The sequence below is a fragment of the Typopeltis vanoorti genome, chromosome 25 (assembly GCF_054136105.1).
Source record: "Typopeltis vanoorti isolate ZY-2024b chromosome 25, IOZ_Tvanoo_1.0, whole genome shotgun sequence".
NCBI lineage: Eukaryota > Metazoa > Arthropoda > Arachnida > Uropygi > Thelyphonidae > Typopeltis > Typopeltis vanoorti.
The window spans coordinates 73301128-73319999 of NC_143573.1; the positions used below are offsets into that span (position 1 = coordinate 73301128).

Genomic DNA, 18872 nt, shown 5'->3' on the forward strand with positions numbered 1-18872 from the left:
ACAACTAATATCTCCATCCAAATCTTTGCCAATATCATTAATATACAAGTTAAATAGTAATGGCCCTAAAACAGATCCCTGAGGCACTCCACCAGTGATATTGCACCCCCCATACACAACCTGTTGATACCTATCAGATAGCCAGTCTCCAATCCAATGCACTAATCTAATATCCAACCCCATCTGCTCTAGTCTGACTGTCAACTTATCATGAGGCACTCTATCAAAAGCCCCTGCGAAATCCAAGTATATTACTGTGTATCCTTCTCCTCTGTCCAAGGGAGCAGTCACTTTATTGTAATAAGTAAGTAGATTACTAAAACACGACCTCCCTTTAGCAAATCCATGCTGTCCATCAAAGATTATACCATTGTTGTCAACCCAACTCTGGATCCTAGTTCTCACAAGCTTCTCCAACAACTTAACCACAACACCTGACACACAGATAGGCCTATAGTTTGATGCTTGAGTTCGATCACCTCCTTTATGAAGTGGCACAATCTTGCCCTCCTTCCACTCTTTAGGGACTTGACCAAGTGCAAGACTCGTATTAAAAAAATATGTCAAGGCAGGCAGGTGTCAACTCTCTGGCACATTCCTTCAGAATATGCGGTGATATATTATCAAGTCCCACAGCCTTATTTACATCTAGTTTACTCAACTCCCCAAACACCTCTTGCTCACTTATAGTCAGTCTCTCCTCCCCATCATCAACTGCTCTTAATCTCTCCATGAAGTCACATTCACAAGATTGAAAGATCTTTATGAACTGCTCATTAAGTATCTCCACCACACATTCTGCAACAGTTGTCTTTATACCATTTCCTCCAATCAATGTCATCCTTCCATAATCATTCTTTCTTTTGCAGGCTACATATCGAAAGAACTCCCTAGGATTCTTTTTAGCTTCATTAGCTAACTGCTATTCATACCTCTCTTTAGCTACTCTCACCAACCAAGTCACCCTCCTTGCCTGGTCTTTGTAGACCTCATGAAATTGGTTACTTCCACTTCTCTTATGCTGCCTCCACAATGCCCTTTTTCTCTGAATTGCATGCTTAATCTCTTTATTCATCCATCTCACACCTACCTTATTTAACCTTCTCACCCATGGTACACATTTAGACATTGCATCTACTAAATATTTTTTGAAAATCCCCCAAGCTGCATTGATCTCTTTTCCAGCTAACTCCTCATTCCATGCTACACCTGCAAGCTGTCTCCTGAGCTCTTCATAATCACCCCCCTTGTAGTTCCACATATACCCTTTTTTCACAGGGGTCCTTGCACTGCTGGCAACCACCCAAGTAATCACCTCATGGTCACTTTCACCAATTGGTGGATGATTTGATACCTCATTGATAATTACATCCTCCGATGAGATGACCAAATCCAAGACCCTTAATCCTCTTGTGCCCTCTGTCACATACTGTCTGAGGTAGTTATCCCTCAAAAACTCAAGAAACTCATTTTCTTTACTTCCAGTTGCTATCTTTTCATTCCAGTCTATATTGCCATAATTAAAATCACCCATAATGATCACCCTTTTCTTATTTGCTTGGCTTATTTGACTATACATTTCACTATCACCACCATCCACATTACCAGGTCTATAACAACATCCCACCAAGTATTTGATTCTATTCACCTCTATCTCACACCATACTGCCTCAAAACCACTGGCCCTATTTCCCTCTTGCATCTCTACCTTGTATGGACATAACTCTTTCTCTATCATCAATAGCACCCCCCCTCCCTTTTTACCCCTTCTATCCTCAAGAAACACATCATACGTTTCCATCTCTATTCCTGTCAGGATGTCATCCTCATCTAACCATGTCTCACTTATTCCGACAATCTCTGGGTGCACAGATGCAATTAGTGCAACCATTTCATCTGCCTCGTTTCTTATACTTCTAGCATTGGTATACAAACACAACAACTCATTTCTGGATCTACAGCTAGTTCCACTGATACCACTCACTCGATGTGATCTCTCCATGCTGGACTGGGGCCATTTCCCTTTCTGCTTCTTCATTTTAGAACCCTTTGCAATTCCATCTGTTTCCTTTTGATCCCTGATCATCCCATTACTTTCCTGCCTACACATGCTCTCACCTCCTCTTGGAGCATCCACCTTTCTCACGCTGTGTATCCCTGTCCACCCTGAGCCTCCCCGTTTCCCTCCTCCTCTTGAACACCCATTCTCTCATTTTCTATACTCATACCACTCACTTCCCCATTCATTTCCACTTCTTCAATCTCTCCCGTCTTACTCTCCTGCTCTTCCACATCACTCCCCTCTCGATCTGATTCATTCTCTCTATTCACTTCTCCACTTTCCAGCAGCAGTCTCTCCAAGCGACTCACACCATAACCACTCAAATGCAGTCCATTGCTCCCATACGGCTCACTTCGTCCCTCAAACTCATTCCACACATTAACAAACTGTACTCCCATCTCTTCACACATTTCAGCCAGAATAATGTAGAACAAAAAACTGTTGACAAGCTAATAAAGATAAAATTAATTATGTGGTGCTATTAGAGCATCTACTACATCCCTTAAGGGTGGACATCAGAAAATAAATAGAAATCACCTGGCTTGAAAAAGCAAGTATGCAATGCAATCAAAATCCATGGGGATACAGGAAATAATTGCATATTACCTTGCATGAAAGAACAAACTGCATTTGTAGAGTGAACCAAAGTAACTATCTATTATAACAAATAAATTAATCTTAACTATTAATCTAAAATTAAATTATATAAAAAACCAAGCAAAACTGAAAGAAGCACAACTTTTTTTTTTTTTTTTGGGGGGGGGAAGAGGTCCAATGTTTTAATCCTGAAAGAAAAACTGCTCCTCAACCAATCTGTGTTTATATATTGCGTAATTCATTTTAACAGTTATGTTAAATCTGTGTCTATAAAACATGAAATTTAAAAAAAAAATTACACACATTAGATAACTTGGGGATGTTTTCTCTTTTTACTAAATATTTTTTCTCAAGTTTTCTTTTCTTTGCTTTATAATAAAATAAAAGGGGGAGAAAAATGTTTCAATAGTGTTATTCTACTGCTGCCACACCTAAACCAGTTTGTCTCCTACGAAGGTAAACAGGTTCACATTATGCACAGTGCATTCCTTTTTCCTGTCAACTGCTGCTGAACAGAACAAGACCACCTGTGAGATATTTTTCTACCCTTGACATTCAAGGTTACGAATAATAATTTATATACACACATCAATACTGTTAGGCTGTTTTTTATTTTATTTTTTATTTATTTTTTTTTAAAACTGAGCTGTGGTTGTGAAAAAACATTCAACTTAAAAAAATATGCCACAAGTTTATTTTCTCTTAAAGTCTAATTTAGACTATCAAGTTCAATTATAACTAGTCTATTATATGTCAGGGGATCTCTGATAGTCCTTATATTTCAATCTTCTAAAGGCACTCTACCCCAAATTATACCAATCCACCTATGCTGGTCTTCTGAGTCTTTTCTGCAATCTTTCATTTCTCCCATTTGGTATAAGTGATCTTACCATCTTAGATTAGCTCTGCTTACATTCTTGAATAATAACAATATGAAGGTCCTTTTATCTTTTGTTATTAACATAGCCCTATCATTTGATGACTTCTGTTTATTCCTCTAATTTTCTTCACAAGTCCCATACCTGTGGTCTCCAGTATTTTATTTCTAAGTGAATTCTCAGATATATAAAAATGGTTGGAAGAGTATACTGTTAAGGTGGTGTTTTGGTAGATTTCCTTCCTGTTCCATACAAATTTATTTAACTGGCTTCCAACCATACCTACTTTTCATATTTAATTTGTCATTTACACTAAAAATTGTGCCTGAATAGCCAAGTGTGTAATTTGGGTTCAAAATTGAGAAAGTAGTTCATGGCATCATCTGTTTTCTACTTCAATATTTTTATTGCCGATTTTCATGCCAAATTTTCCACAGCTATCTAGCTAAAGACTTCTTGAAAATTTGTAGATAAAAAACTCTTTTTAACATCCTCCACACAAGAGCACAACAGTGCCGTGTGTGGGTTGCAGGCCAGGATTGAGAAAGCAAATCTATTGATATTTTCCTTGAAGAGATGGAGGTTGAATTTGGAAACACATAAGAAAGGCTAATTGAATGAGAGATGATAAATCCCATTTTATTTTATATAGCTGGGTCCGAAACTCGAATCGAAATCCATAGAGTTTCATGCCAAAAAAACTATCGGCGGGCCCAAGTGTAAATGATCATTTGGGTAGTACAACACCAGGTCAACTCCATGCAAAGGTGGAGCAAGCTCCATCACTAACTTTAATATTCTCTCACAATGTAAAACCCAGCTCCTAAGAGTATATATATATATATATATATATATATATATATATATATATATATATATATATATATATATATATATATATATATATTGTTTTACATTATGGAGATATAAAAGTCTGAGAAATCTGAAAGTCTTACAGTGGCTACACTGCATAGTTCAGAAGGCCTAGAGAGAGGGATGAATTCCAGATGATTAGAATAGAGCTCTCATAGTATCCATATATAAAAAGGGAAATAAAACTGAGTGTGAGAATTACAGAGATATTTCGTTACGGAGTGTTCCTGGTTAGATTTACGCCAGTATACTTGAGAAGGATTGGAAGAGAACCTTGGTGAAGAATAAACTGGATTGAGGTCAAATAGAGGCTGTCAGGATCAGAATTTCACTTTACAACAAACAGGTGAGAAGTTATAGGAATATAACAAAGATCTGTATTTAAGTTTTGTAGATCTGGAAAAGCATATAACAAGGTGCTAAGAGATAAGCTATTCAAAACACTATAGTTGTATGGTATCAGTGGGGCATTACATCAAGCAATACTTAGTCTTTATTTGAGTTTTAAGTCAGCAGTTAGAACTGAAGTTCAGGAGGATGGTTTAATGTTAAATCTGGTGTGAGACAAGGATGTACATTATCCCCTCTGTTATTCATTATCTATATCGACTGCATGAAGAAAGTGATATTAAACATATCAAAATTGGAGATGTTAATGCCAGTTCTTTGCTTTATGCAGATGATGTTATACTTCTAAATAAATCCACTATAAGTCTGCAAGATTCCCTGACTAAATTGAATAACTCTCATAATAGATATGGTATGAAGGTCAGCAATAACAAGACAATGCAAATAGGCAGAAGCATTTAAAATGTCAACTGCATTGTGAATTGAGAACAAGTAAAACATTTCAGCTACTTAGGCATGATTTTTAGTGAAGATGATAAATTAAATATGGAGATAGACAATAGAATCAACAAAGCTGGTATGGTAGGAAATCAAATAAATAAATTTATATAGAATAAGAGAAAAATGAGTAAAACACTAAATTAGCTGTATACAAGACAAACCAATTTTAACTTATGGATCTGTGAGATGGGTTAGACGTAAACCACTTGACCAAAGACTAGCGACCGCAGATATGCGAGTCCTGAGAAAGATTAGTGGCATGAACAGATGGCATCAATGATAATATCCTATTAAAAATTAGGATATTAGGGAAGAACTTGACATGAATTCAGGAATGTGTTAGCAGAGTTAATCTCAGGTGGTATGGTTACTTAACCAGAATTGGAGAGAAAAGATTAGCAGAACAAGTGTTCTCTGCCAGGTTGGCAGGAAAAAGACCCAGAGGAAAACATATATATTGGTGGATTGATATGGTAAAAAGTGCCTTAGAAGATAGAAATATACGATCTGATAATGTTGGAATATAGACAGGTAATAGAACTGATTTGGAAGAAAATTGTAGAAAAGAAGTTAGTAATGATGTAATTTTTCATGTAGTACTATCATATCCTGTACACCCTTTGAACATACATGTCAGGAATTTCATGATGATGGTATGGTGAGGAACCATTAAATAAAATTATCATCAATAACAGACCTCCATGAACTGAAGAGACTCATCGTGGGAGGCAAATACTTTTACACACCAAAGCCCATCAAAAACTATGCTTTAAACTCATTCAATATGGTGAATACACACAATGTCAGGCAAAGCATTCCACTAACAAACCACTCTCCACATAAAGAACCTACTCCTTAATGTCTCTGTGGAATAAGAGATAAATTAGCCAAAACACTAAAAACTAGTAGTGTATGATAAGTGTTTAAATTTATTTGAAAGGGGTGCTTAAGGGTCAAAGCTGTATAACTGAGAGGAGACCTCCACATAGCCTTTAAAGGAATGCGAAGAACAGACCAGGGCTTCTGACCTAATGTCCAATCCTCACCTTCTCGTGGTACACCCTGCTGGGTATCTACATGGATACTGAACGAATGAGGATGGGCTGTCAAGGATTTAGCCGACCAAATTCATATTGGCTTAAACCAATATACAAATGATGGTACAACATGACAGAATTTCATACCGGCTGGGATGTTGCCCGGTTAAACAAGGCCCCCGTTGTTTTTGCCAGGGAACCAAGATGAACAGCGAAAAGTCAGCTACTGGAACAAATCTGAAAACACACCCCAACTCAACATCACCAGAGTTAAAGATTGGTACTATCAACATAAGAAGCCTGAATGGCAAAGAAATGGAGCTAGCTGAGGAATTAGATAAGTACCAGATCAACATAATAGGGGTGACTGAAACAAAAGACAAAAACTGGTGAGATCTTTCTGAGCAATAAATACAAAAGTTATATTCAGGCAATGACAATCAAGGAAAAGAAGGAGTAGCCATAGTATTCAACACAAAATACGAGGCTAATCTTCTTGAATGACAGTCGGTCTCGAGTAGAGTAATGTGGGCAAATATGAAAATGGGGAACTGGACAATGAGACTTATTTGTGCCTATGGTCCCACAGAAGGTTCTACTAAGGTAGAAGTGGAGGAATTTTTTGACGCTTTAGAAAAAGCAACTGACACAATGAAAAAGGAAAGGTTGGTTCTTGTTGGGGATCTAAATAGCAGAGTAGGAAATGATTGTAAGACATACAAAAATATTTTGGGAAAATTTGGAGAAAAGAGCAAAGCTAATAACAATGGCAAATACCTGTTGGATTTCTGCTCAGAACATGGACTGGTTATTACTAACACCATGTTCCAACATAAAAATGTGCACAAATTCACATGGAGAGAAAAGGCAAGGAATAAGAAAAGTCTCACTGACTATGTTATTGTTGATAGTAATGTTTTTCCACTGGTGCAATACACCAGAGTGTACAGAGGATTTGAAATTGGAAGTGATCACTATTTAGTCTTGAGCAGAATAAAATTGAATTTCATATTGAAAAGAATAACATGAAAGTTTTAAAGCAAATAAAAATTGAGCTTCTCTCAGATGTGAACTTTAGACTAAAATACACAAAGATTATTGAAGAAAAAATGAAAGAGTTTGAGAACAGGAACCAAACCTTGGAGATTCAATGGCAAGCCATGAAGAAAACCCTGATTGATTCAGCCAGAGAGGCATTTGGTGAGGTTGTCTGCAAGGATAGAAAAATTAGAACTCCATCGTGGACACAAGAAGTTAAAGAGGCAGTGAAGGAAAAGAAGAAAGCATATCAAAAGTTGCTGGTAAATAAGTCAGCTTGTGCTCTTAGAGAATATAGAAACAAATGTAAGAAAGCGAAACACTGTGTAAAACTAGCTAAACAAAAGTCATGGGAGGACTTTGGCAAGAATATAGAAAATAAATATCAAGAAGGTGGCAAAATATTCTGGAAGTTGTTGAAGAAGCTTAGGAATGGAGGAAAGAGTGCTGTAAAAGGGGTTAGAGATGATAAAGGTGACATGAAAACAGGAGAAAAAGATATCCTTGAAGTATGGAATAATTACTTCAAAAAATTGCTAAACGAAACAAGCAATGATAGCAAAGTGTTAAAAAAACACTCAACCAGCATACAAGGCAGGAATACATATCCATATATGAAGTAAAAAAAGCCATCAAAGGCTTAAAATGTGGAAAGGCAGCAGGTGTAGATGATATTCGACCAGAAATGCTGAAGTATGGTGGTATAAAAGTCTTACAGTGGCTGCACTGTATAGTTCAGAAAGCCTAGACAGAGGGACAAATTCCTGATGATTGGAGTAGAGCTCTAATAGTACCCATATATAAAAAAATGAAATAAAACTGAATGTGAGAATTACAGAGGTATTTCCCTATTAAGTGTTTCCTGGCAAGATCTATGCAAGTATACTTGAAAACAGTTGAGAAGAATTGTGGTAAAAGAGCTTGGTGAGAACAAGCTGGATTCAGGCCAAATAGAGGCTGTCAGGATCAGATCTTCACTTTACGACAAATAGTTGAGAAACCATGGGAATATAACAAAGATCTGTATTTAAGTTTTGTCGATCTGGAAAAGGCATATGAGAAGCTATTCAATACATTACAGTTATATGGTGTAAATGGGGCCTTATATCAAGCAATTCTTAGTCTTTATTTGAGTTGTAAATCAGCAGTTAGAACTGAAAGAAGTACTGGAAGATGGTTTAATGTTAAATCTGGTGTGAGACAAGGTTGTACATTATCCCCTCTGTTATTCATTATCTATATGGATCACATTATGAAGAAAAGTGGTATTAAACATGATATCAAAATTGGAGATGTTAATGTCAGTTCTTTGCTTTATGCGAACAATGTTATACTTCTAAATAAATCCGCTACAAGTTTGCAAGATTCCCTTACTAAATTGAATAACTGTTGTAATAGGTATGGTATGAAGGTCAGCAATAAAAAGATAAAGACAATGAAAATAGGTAGATTTGTTGAAAATGTCAACTGTGTTGTGAACGGAGAACCTGTGGAACAAGCAAAACATTTCAGCTACTTAGGCACGATTTTTAGTGAAGATGGTAAATTAAATATGGAAATAGACAACAGAATCAACAAAGCTGGCATGGTAGGAAGTCAATTGAATAAATTCATATGGAATAAGAGAGAAATTAGTCGGAACACTAAATTAGCTATATACAAGACAGCGTTCAAACCAGTTTTAACTTATGGATCTGAGAGCTGGGTCAGAAGTAAACCACTTGACCAAAGACTAGAGACTGCAGATACAAGAGTCCTGAGAAATATTAAAGGGGTGAACAGATGGCATCAATGGCAATATCATATTAAAAACGAGGATATTAGGAAAGAACTTGACATTGTCAGCATCCAGGAATGTGTTAGCAGAGCTAATCTCAGGTGGTATGGTCACTTAAACAGAATTGGAGAGAAAAGATTAGCAGAACAAGCGTTCTCTGCCAGGTTGGCAGGAAAAAGACCCAGAGGAAGACATATATAGGTGGAATGATACGGTACAAAGTGCCTTAGATGATAGAAATATAAGATGTGATAATATTGGAGTCTTGACAAGTAACAGACTGATTTGGAGGAAAATTGTAGATAGGAAGTTATTAATGATGTAAATTTTTCATGTAGTACTATCATATCCTGTACACCCCTTGAGGGTACAAATCAGGAATATGATGATGATGAAGAAAATTGTTCAGAATCTTTTAGTTGAATTATTTTAACTTATGAATCTGAGAACTGGATCAGGTATAAAACAGGTGATCAAAAAACTAGAGACCCCAGATATGAGATTTCCAAGAAAAATCAAGAGTGAGCAAATGGCAGTCATTAAAAATGAAGACATTAGAATCAAACTTCATAATGGTAATGAAGAATATACAGGCAAAACTAACCTAATATGGTAGGTCACTTAAATAAAATGCAAGAGGGTAAAAAGCAGCTGTGTGATACCAGGATGGCATGCAAGTCCTAGAGGTCAACCTACAAAGATGGAGTGATGCTGTTAGTAACCTTTGAAGACTGCTATGCTAGATTTTATAATAATAGGCATCTGACAGATAGCAGATTTATCTGGAAGAAAAAACTGTTAATAGTGATCTAATAATATTTAAACTTAATCAGATAGTGTTGTCATATCATTCTGAGCATGACTTAAGGATACACATTGGGAATTTAATGGTAAATGAAACAAATGATAACTAGCAAGAAAAATTTTAATTTGACAACCATTATTTCGTATTTAATATTAACTTTGAAGAACAACAGTATGTATTAATTTCATTTTCCAGGACATGTTTGACTTAAATGTTAGAGGAAGTCACTGTAACTACAGAGAAAATTGAACTGGGATGTTCTAATCAGGATGCAGTCCAGATTGATGAGGGACAAGCAGGAAATGAAGTTCAGCAAAATGATTTGGTGTGTCCTGTCTTCTCACATGGTTAGGAGTAGTGGAAAAAAAGGAAAGAGTTAATTTGATACCGTTTTGATGAATCAAATCAAAACGGTATCAAATTACACTGATATTTATAATTCATTTTAATTTTTCTGTTTATGCATGCCAAAGCAATACTCTGTTTAATTATTCTACAAGCAGTGCTGCAAATATTGTTTTTGACTTTAAAGAATATTTTCTCTAATAATTATTCGTATAAGGTATTCAGAAAGAGGCATCTATTAGCATCATGTAATATATTGCCTACTGTGTAGCAAACAAAGTTCTTTTCAGTATTGATAACCCATAATAATAAATTTAGTTTAATCCTTTATCCAAATGTGAGCAAACAAAGTTTGTGCCTGAAAGTATCTTCAGGACTGGGGTAAGGTGGTACAACACCAGGGCACTCCTTGCAAAGGTGGAGCAAGCTACCAACACTCCTATCTCAGTATCTCCCATAATGCAAAACACATCTCCTTGCAGATATGTCTAATGGGATGCATTAAGGGAAAGGCCACATTTCAACATTGATAATCCATGTCAGCACTTTATTCTTAAAAATTAACTGAAGATAAGTATAATATGTAATGTAACCACACACAACATTTCGTTAACAAATATTTGGTATAAGCATTTTAAATAGCTATTCAGTTAGTTTGGTTTTCCATGTTTGTTATTCATGCAGAGCTAGCAGAAGCAATTCATAAAAGATATAAAATCTATCCACATGTGAAAAATCCTTTCACTTATCATTACTGCTGATCATATCAATGTATCAACATCACATCATCCAAAGGGTCAAGACTTATTTGAAAGAAGTCGGTCCTAAATGTCACAAAGTTTATCACATGCAGTTTAAACTCCTTCATTAGTGCACATATTATTGCATTATATTCATTCATCACTATATAAAAAATTTCCGACTCTGCCTGGATCACCACTTATTTATACAACTCCCACTGATGGTCCTTTATTAAATGGTCTTGTTAAAAATAAAGTAGATATATTGAGTCACACAGGAGATATTTTTCAGATGCTGACTGCATGTTTCATAAATCATTTAATCTGAAATATCTCACAAATATTAAAACTTGATTTGTTGTTTCCTTTCTTTTTTGTCAATAACATCTTCCTTGTTAATAACACATTTGCTCTGCTGTATCTTCCTTGTTAATAACACATTTGCTCTGCTGTATCTTCAATTGTCACAACAATATTAGATGTTGGCTTAAACTGAAATTTAGAAACTGTGTGAAGGGATATTTAAGATTCCTGATTCTGTTTAGTGGTTTTAATGTCAGTGACATATTCAGCAGAAATCTCCTGTTCATCATCCATTTATGGTCTGCTACGGATGAAGGCTTGAGCTTTTCTATACCATGATAATTACAGGGACTCATCACAGGAGAGCACTCCACTCAACTCATCAAACTTCCCTACTACTTAATTCTCCAACTACACACAGTTCATCATCTACATTACTGATTGTTGATATATGAATGGTATCAACATTGTTCACTGACTTGCCCATTGCCATTTGGATCTTTTAATAGCTGCCATACTGTCTCTCACTCTAGTCTGAGCTCTGATTCAAGTATTGGTAATCTTTCAATTTTTTTCTGAGTAGTCCTCAACTGTTGGTCATTTATTTTTGGTCAAAGTCCATTTTCATTTCATGTATATCATGACAGGACGTTTGAATATTTTTCTTTTAAGGCAAATTTCCTTTTAATACCTAACAATTATCGTATTCATCTAATCCTCCTAGTTATCAATATCTCAATTGAGATGCACTGGTCACCTCCAATGAGTCCAAAGTCTCATCAAGGGAGGGAACTTATTGTACAACTCTCAATCTCCACCAACTACAGCAATGGCTACTACTATCACCTACACCAACACCATCTACTGCCCACCACTAGTATTGCATGGTGATCTGGAAATTGCGTGTGTTCTCAAGGCCGATTTGTCTGTATGCAGGAGGATGCAAAGCTCAAGTTCCCTGGAGAAAAAAACCTGCTACCTTCGTATGAGATCGGCTAACTCATCTTCAATTGAAAAAGAGAAAAAAAAAAAAAACTATATAAAGATTCCTCTCGTGAAGACGAGAATCGAACATCTGCCTTTTCCAGTCGAAGGATGTACCGCAGTTCTTCCAATTACGCTACGAAAGCACAACACTGACTGCAAAAATAAATAAATATAGGCTTAAGCTCTTCCTATTGAATTATATACTTTCGTTGAGCTCTTCAGATCATTCGCTGAGTTTTCTGATGAGAGCTGCAAGGGAATCCCGTGCACGTTACTTATGTTACTATTTATCTATTCCCTTCTGCCATACGGCCGGGGGGGGGGGGGGAAGAGCAGCTATATATGCTACCATACTAGGGAGATGATTATGAGCAAGGTGGTTTCCCGTTGCCTTCCTTGCCGTAGATGTTACCGCTACCGTCAAAACTTGTGTGTGGCAGAACTCGGAAAGCGAAAGGCCTAATTTATTTATTTATTTTTTTTTTTTTTTGTGTGTGTGTGAACAGATGAGAGTTAAGAGATCGGTGTAGTAATCAAAAACTACAAGAGTTTAAATATGCGTCGATGACTTCAGGTCAACAATTATGTTTATGTCGATAAGATATATTTATCAGATAAAACATAACAGCATTAAAGACCAATAAACATACTAAAAACAAATATGAACTCACCCAATTGAAGACGGGCTACACTTTCAACTAAACTTAAAATTAAGTTTTATAGAAATTATTTTTAACGCACATAAGAAAATTAACTTAAAAAGTGCCCGTGTGCACAGACCAATACAAAAAAATAAAATAAAATAATTTAAAAAAAATGCAGAAACCCGTTTCTACTTATTACAATCCGACACTCCTTACCCGCTTCCCATCTAACTTACTAATAATCAGTTCGACTGAAGTGCCAAACACCGGTTGGTAAAGAATACATTCAAATGGTGATACGATTAGCAAAATCTTACATAATAATATTTATATAAAGAAAAATTAATATATTCAAATATCTCTATAATAACTTTATTTGCAATGTATAAAGTGATTATAATTTCAAGTTTATTGTTGTATTTGTTTTCTGTTTTATAAAATGGAAGTGAGTTAAATCACCTTTTACAAACATCCTATTAGAAAGGTAATGGCGGATGAAAAGGATCCTACATGTACGCCGGTTTATTACACTGGCTCAGAAGTATGTTTATGTAGTATATACGTTATATGTCTGTACTCTGATTGATTCGGATTAAGATGACTAGTTTTAAGAATGAACCTGTTATTACAGATACTAAACTTCCTCTTGATAAATGTAATATTTATTATTATTGCAAACCAGACCCGTAATCCAGTTATCATTATGAATAAGCCTGACTAAAAAATATTTCTTTTTATTTCAGAAAAATAAAAAAAAATGCTCATGAGTGTATTTCAATCAACCCTGAGAAATGACATTGATTCTTTACAAGGAATCTTTATACTGATAGTCCCAGAACAGTTGGAAGAAGGTTTTTACAGTTGAAACGAGAAGCGTAGGAAAAACGAAATTTGTAAATTATATTCTAGTTTGTATTTTGTAGTGGTGGAGAAACTTTAATGAGTATCGCAGAATTCTATATAGAGAAGCAGCTTATTAGAAAAAGAGGATAATCACAACAGAGTTTGAACAAGATTATTTATGATATAAAGTGTGATAAGAAATGCATCTTGAATACACAGAAGAAATAGTTTCTTCTGGTATATGACAGCATTTTCAAGTTTACAGGCTGGGTTCAAAATCTACAGTGATATGTGTTTGGGAATGCCTTGAGGTGGCATATGAATTTTATTGTCTAGCATGAAACCACCATCCTAGATGTCTGAAGTGGTTTGTAAAAAATAGTCTTTTGAACAGGGCTTCTAGATTATCTAATCCCTAGTCCATCCACAACATTATATACATAGATTACTAACCAATTCAAAATAAATGCCCAAACTGTAGAGACATCCACATTAAAAGGGACCCCACCCAACTTCATTTCAACTTTCATTTAGTCTAATTAGGCTGATTTTTGCATCACATTCCCAGCAACAAATCTGTGATATTCTAAATTTGGTTGAATAAGAACACTTAGAGGATGAGAAAGAGAAAAACGTTGCTTTTTGAGCATTTTTCATTATTTTCAGAGTACTCTGGTTTGTTATATACTGGATTTGACAGGATACTGCCCCATACCCTGTCAAATTTCTCTTTTGAATCAACACACTGGATCCATAATATTCATCTTAGAACCAGAGTTATTACTGCAAGTTGACTTTTAGCCCCATTCTTATAATGATTGTTATAAGAATGCTGGCCTGGTTGGCCGAGTGGTTAGCGTATCTGCTCTCCAGCCAAAAGGCTGTGGGTTCGAATCCCACCATGGACATGGATGTTTGTGATTGTCTGTGAAAATACTAGTGGTGGTGGTGGTAGGCAGTAGATGGTGCTAGTGTAGATGATAACGGAGAGATGTAGAGTAGGTGCCCTCCCTCGATGAGTCTTTGGACTCCCTGGAGGTGTCGTATAATAATAAAAAATCGGCTAAAGCCTTTTATTCCCATAAGGAGAGTAGGTGAGGCCGTTTTAGCCCTATCTAACTTTTTGGAGACTGAGTGGGCAGTTCAATCTCCACTGGTATCCAATCAGAGATAGCTGGCCCAAGGCTATCACTAATTAAGCGGCACGCAGTGAAGAGAGACGGCTCAACAAGTGCCACCATCTCGTGGTCCCTAACCCAAACACAATATATTTAATGTCTGAAATAGTGTGGTTCTGCGGTCGATTTTCTTAAGTTTACGGGACGAAAAACCAGAGTTTCTGGGAGAAATAACCCGCTTGCCTGTGCCAGAGATTGACTAACTTGGGAACCGATCAAAAAAAGGCTTAGAAAAATTTCCTCTAGTCGCTGACTAGATTCGAAACCAAGAAGTCTTCCTTTGTGCAGTCAAGCACTGTGGTGTGCAAATGCCACATCCACTGAGCTACACAGGCTCTCATATTAATAATAATAAAAAGAATATCAATGTTAATTTTGCCGAATGATACTTAACTTTGAGTTACTGTTGTAATTTTTGTTAAACTGTATATTCCAGTTTGTTGGTAGGATATTTTTTTGAATAAGATTGGTTTTTGTACTAATTAAGAAGGCAAAGTTATTTTAATACTTCTGGCCAAACTTTACAGTCTTATGTAACTGAAATGAACTAATTCTGTTGTTAAAGAAAATTATGGAATAAATCCTTAACCAGAGACTTTTCATCTGTGAGATGATTTATTGCTGTATTGCTGTGGTTGTCTATTGTTAACATTGTAATCAGAGCTATTTTGATTCAAGTGGCATTTAGGTTGTATTATTATTATTATTTTGATAGCCTCCATGGAGTCGGCAGACTAATCTTGGGAGGTCCACTCAACCAGTAACATGTCTATCATGAGTTTTGAAGTTATTTACACTACTTGCATTCACAATGCACTCCAGCAATGCATTTCACTCACAACTCTCCATGTCAAAAAAAAAAAAAAAAATCCTGTTTATACCCTTCTTCACCACATCTTTATACAACTTCCAGGGATGGCCTCTTGTTCTTCCCATCTTAACATCATCCACTTTTTTTTTTATAATTCCTTCTGTATTAATCTGATAGAATCCCTTAACTAACTTGAAGGTCTCCTTGATGAACGTCTGCAGTGATGATATATTGCAGTTGATTTTCCAACCTTATTAATGACATAGAGTTCTTTGCCTTGAATAGTAAAAGGCATATGATAGAATACCAAAATACTTAATCTACTGGGCCCTCAGAAGGAAGGGTGTAACAGAAAAAATTATCAAGGATTATAAAAGCAATTATGAAAAAACCAAGGCAGCAGTAAAACGAGCATTGGAACAACAGAAGTTTTCAACATGAAAGTGGGCTTGCATCAAGGGTCAGCACTAAGCCTGTTTCTTTTTGTGATTATTTTAGATGCACTCAGTGAAGGAGTAGCCAAAAATACACCATGGAATATATTATTTGCAGATGACTTGGCTATCACAGGTGAAACGTAGAAGAGGCCCAAAAGATATTATAGATATTTCTGGGAAAATTCCCATGTTACTCCTCTAAAATAAACTATTATTTTAATGGCTAATATAGCCTACTTTCATTTAGGAGTGCCCCTTTTTTACAATGTCATTGGCTCTTTACTCAAAATTCTAGGGCATTACTGAAGTGTTATAAACTAATATATGAAGAATAAAAAAATAGGAGAAATTTTGGACATACCTTTTTGGATGTTGTTTTCTCTTTCCTTATTTCGGCAATGTGCCTTCATATGCTGTTAAAGGAAGGGTTTTTTTTATGGGGGAAGTAGGGATAAAGTAATGTGGAGAAATTATTTGAAAAAACCCAGGTTTTTTTAATATATGTATAAATATTATTATTAAGGTGGGTAGAGTGTTTTGGGAGGGGGGTGAGAGAAGGATCCAAAGAGAGGAATTATATTTTTGGGGGAAAAGAGAAGGGATTTAAGAGAAAAGTCAGGTGGGAGTTACGGGATGTGAGCCATTTTGACAGCCATCGTCCTCGGGACTTGTGGGAGAAGTGGATGCTATGTCATGTCATGTTAGTTAGGTGTTTCTGTCTTTGGTGTACTTGTGTTGTCTCCTATTGGTCAGAGTCGTGACCTAATTTTTATGTTGTGGAGCTTCCAACTCTCGAAGATTAAGTAGGGTTGCGGACGTTTATTGAGTTTTCACCACATTTTATGGCTATTGTTTCCGATATTCAAACATTTGTTACTTTGTATGTCTAATATTAGGGCCTTGTCGATTTGCAGGGTATGTTTTTGTTCAAGGGCGTGGACTGCTATCTCAGTTTTTCCTGTGCTTTGTATACTGTTTTTCTTTTGGTTGTTGCATTTTTTTATTGTTTAAATGTTCTGGAATAGGGTTGTTATAGTCACGGAAGTGTTCTTGTAGTCTTGTCCATGAAGACCTGATGGTAGAACCTGTGTAGGTGACATCACAGTCTTTGTGGCAGGGAAATTTGTAAACAATGTTATGGTGTTCTAATATTTCTTTGTGTGTGAGGTTTTGTTGGTTTTAGAAGTGTTGCCAATTTTTGTTTTGTGGTGAACCAGTTTATAGTGAGTGTGTTTGAAAATGTATTTGTAGGTTTGTATGTGTTCTGAATGTGTGGCAGTTTGATAATTTTTGTGTTGGGAAGTTTGTTTTGGTTGTCGGGTTGTTTTACCTGGTTTCGGCTGTTTTGTTGGCGTTATTTATAAGTTGTGTTGCGCAATTCCGATTTTGAAAAATTTTTGTTAACTTCTTTATTTCTGTGTTTAGATAATTACAGTTTGTTGAAAACTTGCAAGCATTTATGAATTGTGTTAAGATGACTGATTTTTTAATCGAATAAGAATGGTATGAGTTGTTTCCGATATGTGTGGGTTTGTGGAATATTTTTGTAGCTATTTTGTTGTTTGTTCTGACTAATGTCAAGTTTAGGAAATTGATGGATTTGTCTTGTTCAGTTTCTGTGGTGAATTTTAGTCTGTTGCTGTAATCGTTAAGGGATGCCTGTAAGGTGGTGATGCGTGTTGGTTCTCCAATGCATAGAATATCGTCCACGTATTGGCCATAAAAGGTGATGCCAGGTGGTGGTGGGGGGAATTGAGTATGAGTGATTTCATGTTTGCTAGGAACAGTTAAGCTAAATGTCCGCTGATGTTTTGTCCCATAGGGAGTCTCAAAATTTGGATGTACACGTTGTTGTTAAAGCTGAAAAAGTTTGCTGAGATAACTAGTTTGATTTGGTTTATGATATCACTGAGTGTTAATTTCGTTCATGAATGTAGTGCGTGTATGATGTCTAGTGTTCTGGGGACATCCACGTTGGTGTATAACGAAGTTGCGTCCAGTGAAGTGAGGACCTCTTCGTGGGATAAAGTTAGTTTTTTTATTTTTTAGAAAAGCTCGTCTGTGTTTTTTTATCATAGATTTTGACGTTGTTAGTAACAGTTTGAGTGGTTTGGCTACAAATTTCGATAAGGGTGATGTGGTGGTGTTTTTGTAAGAGACTATTGGCTGTATTGGGTAACCAACTTTGTGGGTTTTGATTTGGTCGAACGTATAAGGGTTGCGTGTGGTGCAGGGTGTTGTGTTTTTTATTTTAAATCCCTCCTCTTACCCCCCCAAAATAATTCCTCTCTTTAGATCCTTCTCTTACTCCCCCCCCTCCGAAAACACTTTCTACCCACCTTAATAATAATAATATTTATACATATATTAAAAAACCTAGGTTTTTTCAAATAATTCCCCCAACTTCCCCCAAAAAACCCCCTTCCTTTAAATAGCAACAGCATATGAAGGCACATCTCCGAAATAAGATCCAAAAAAAGGTATGTCCAAAATTTCTCCTATTTTTTATTCTTCATATATTAGTTTATAACACTTCAGTAATGCCTTGGAATATTGGGTAAAGAGCCAATGACATTGTAAAAATGGGGCACTCTTCTAAATGAAAGTAGGCTATATTAGCCATTAAAATAATAGGCCCAAAAGAGTTTTATAGTGGCAAAATACCTTG

General features: G+C 35.9%; 2 protein-coding genes across 3 annotated transcripts in view; one reads left to right on the top strand and one right to left on the bottom strand.

Moving 5' to 3' along the window:
* The window catches only part of LOC150092849 (cysteine and glycine-rich protein 2-like), a 77070-nt gene extending 63915 nt beyond the window's left edge, over positions 1 to 13155 (bottom strand). The window contains exons 1-2 of one of the 2 annotated variants that reach the window (XM_090414531.1): positions 12963 to 13155; positions 9716 to 9803 (exon numbers count right to left, since the gene is read on the bottom strand). The gene's annotated coding sequence lies outside the window, so the exon portion shown is untranslated. The remainder of the gene's footprint in view (positions 1 to 9715; positions 9804 to 12962) is intronic. The other variant, XM_090414530.1, reaches the window with a different exon arrangement.
* Positions 13156 to 13422: 267 nt separating this feature from the next.
* Positions 13423 to 18872, top strand: part of Hip14 (palmitoyltransferase Hip14) — a 242982-nt gene continuing 237532 nt past the window's right edge. Inside the window, exon 1 of the mRNA XM_090414298.1 lies at positions 13423 to 13476. Coding sequence (XP_090270424.1) covers positions 13423 to 13476 — 54 coding nt within the window. The remainder of the gene's footprint in view (positions 13477 to 18872) is intronic.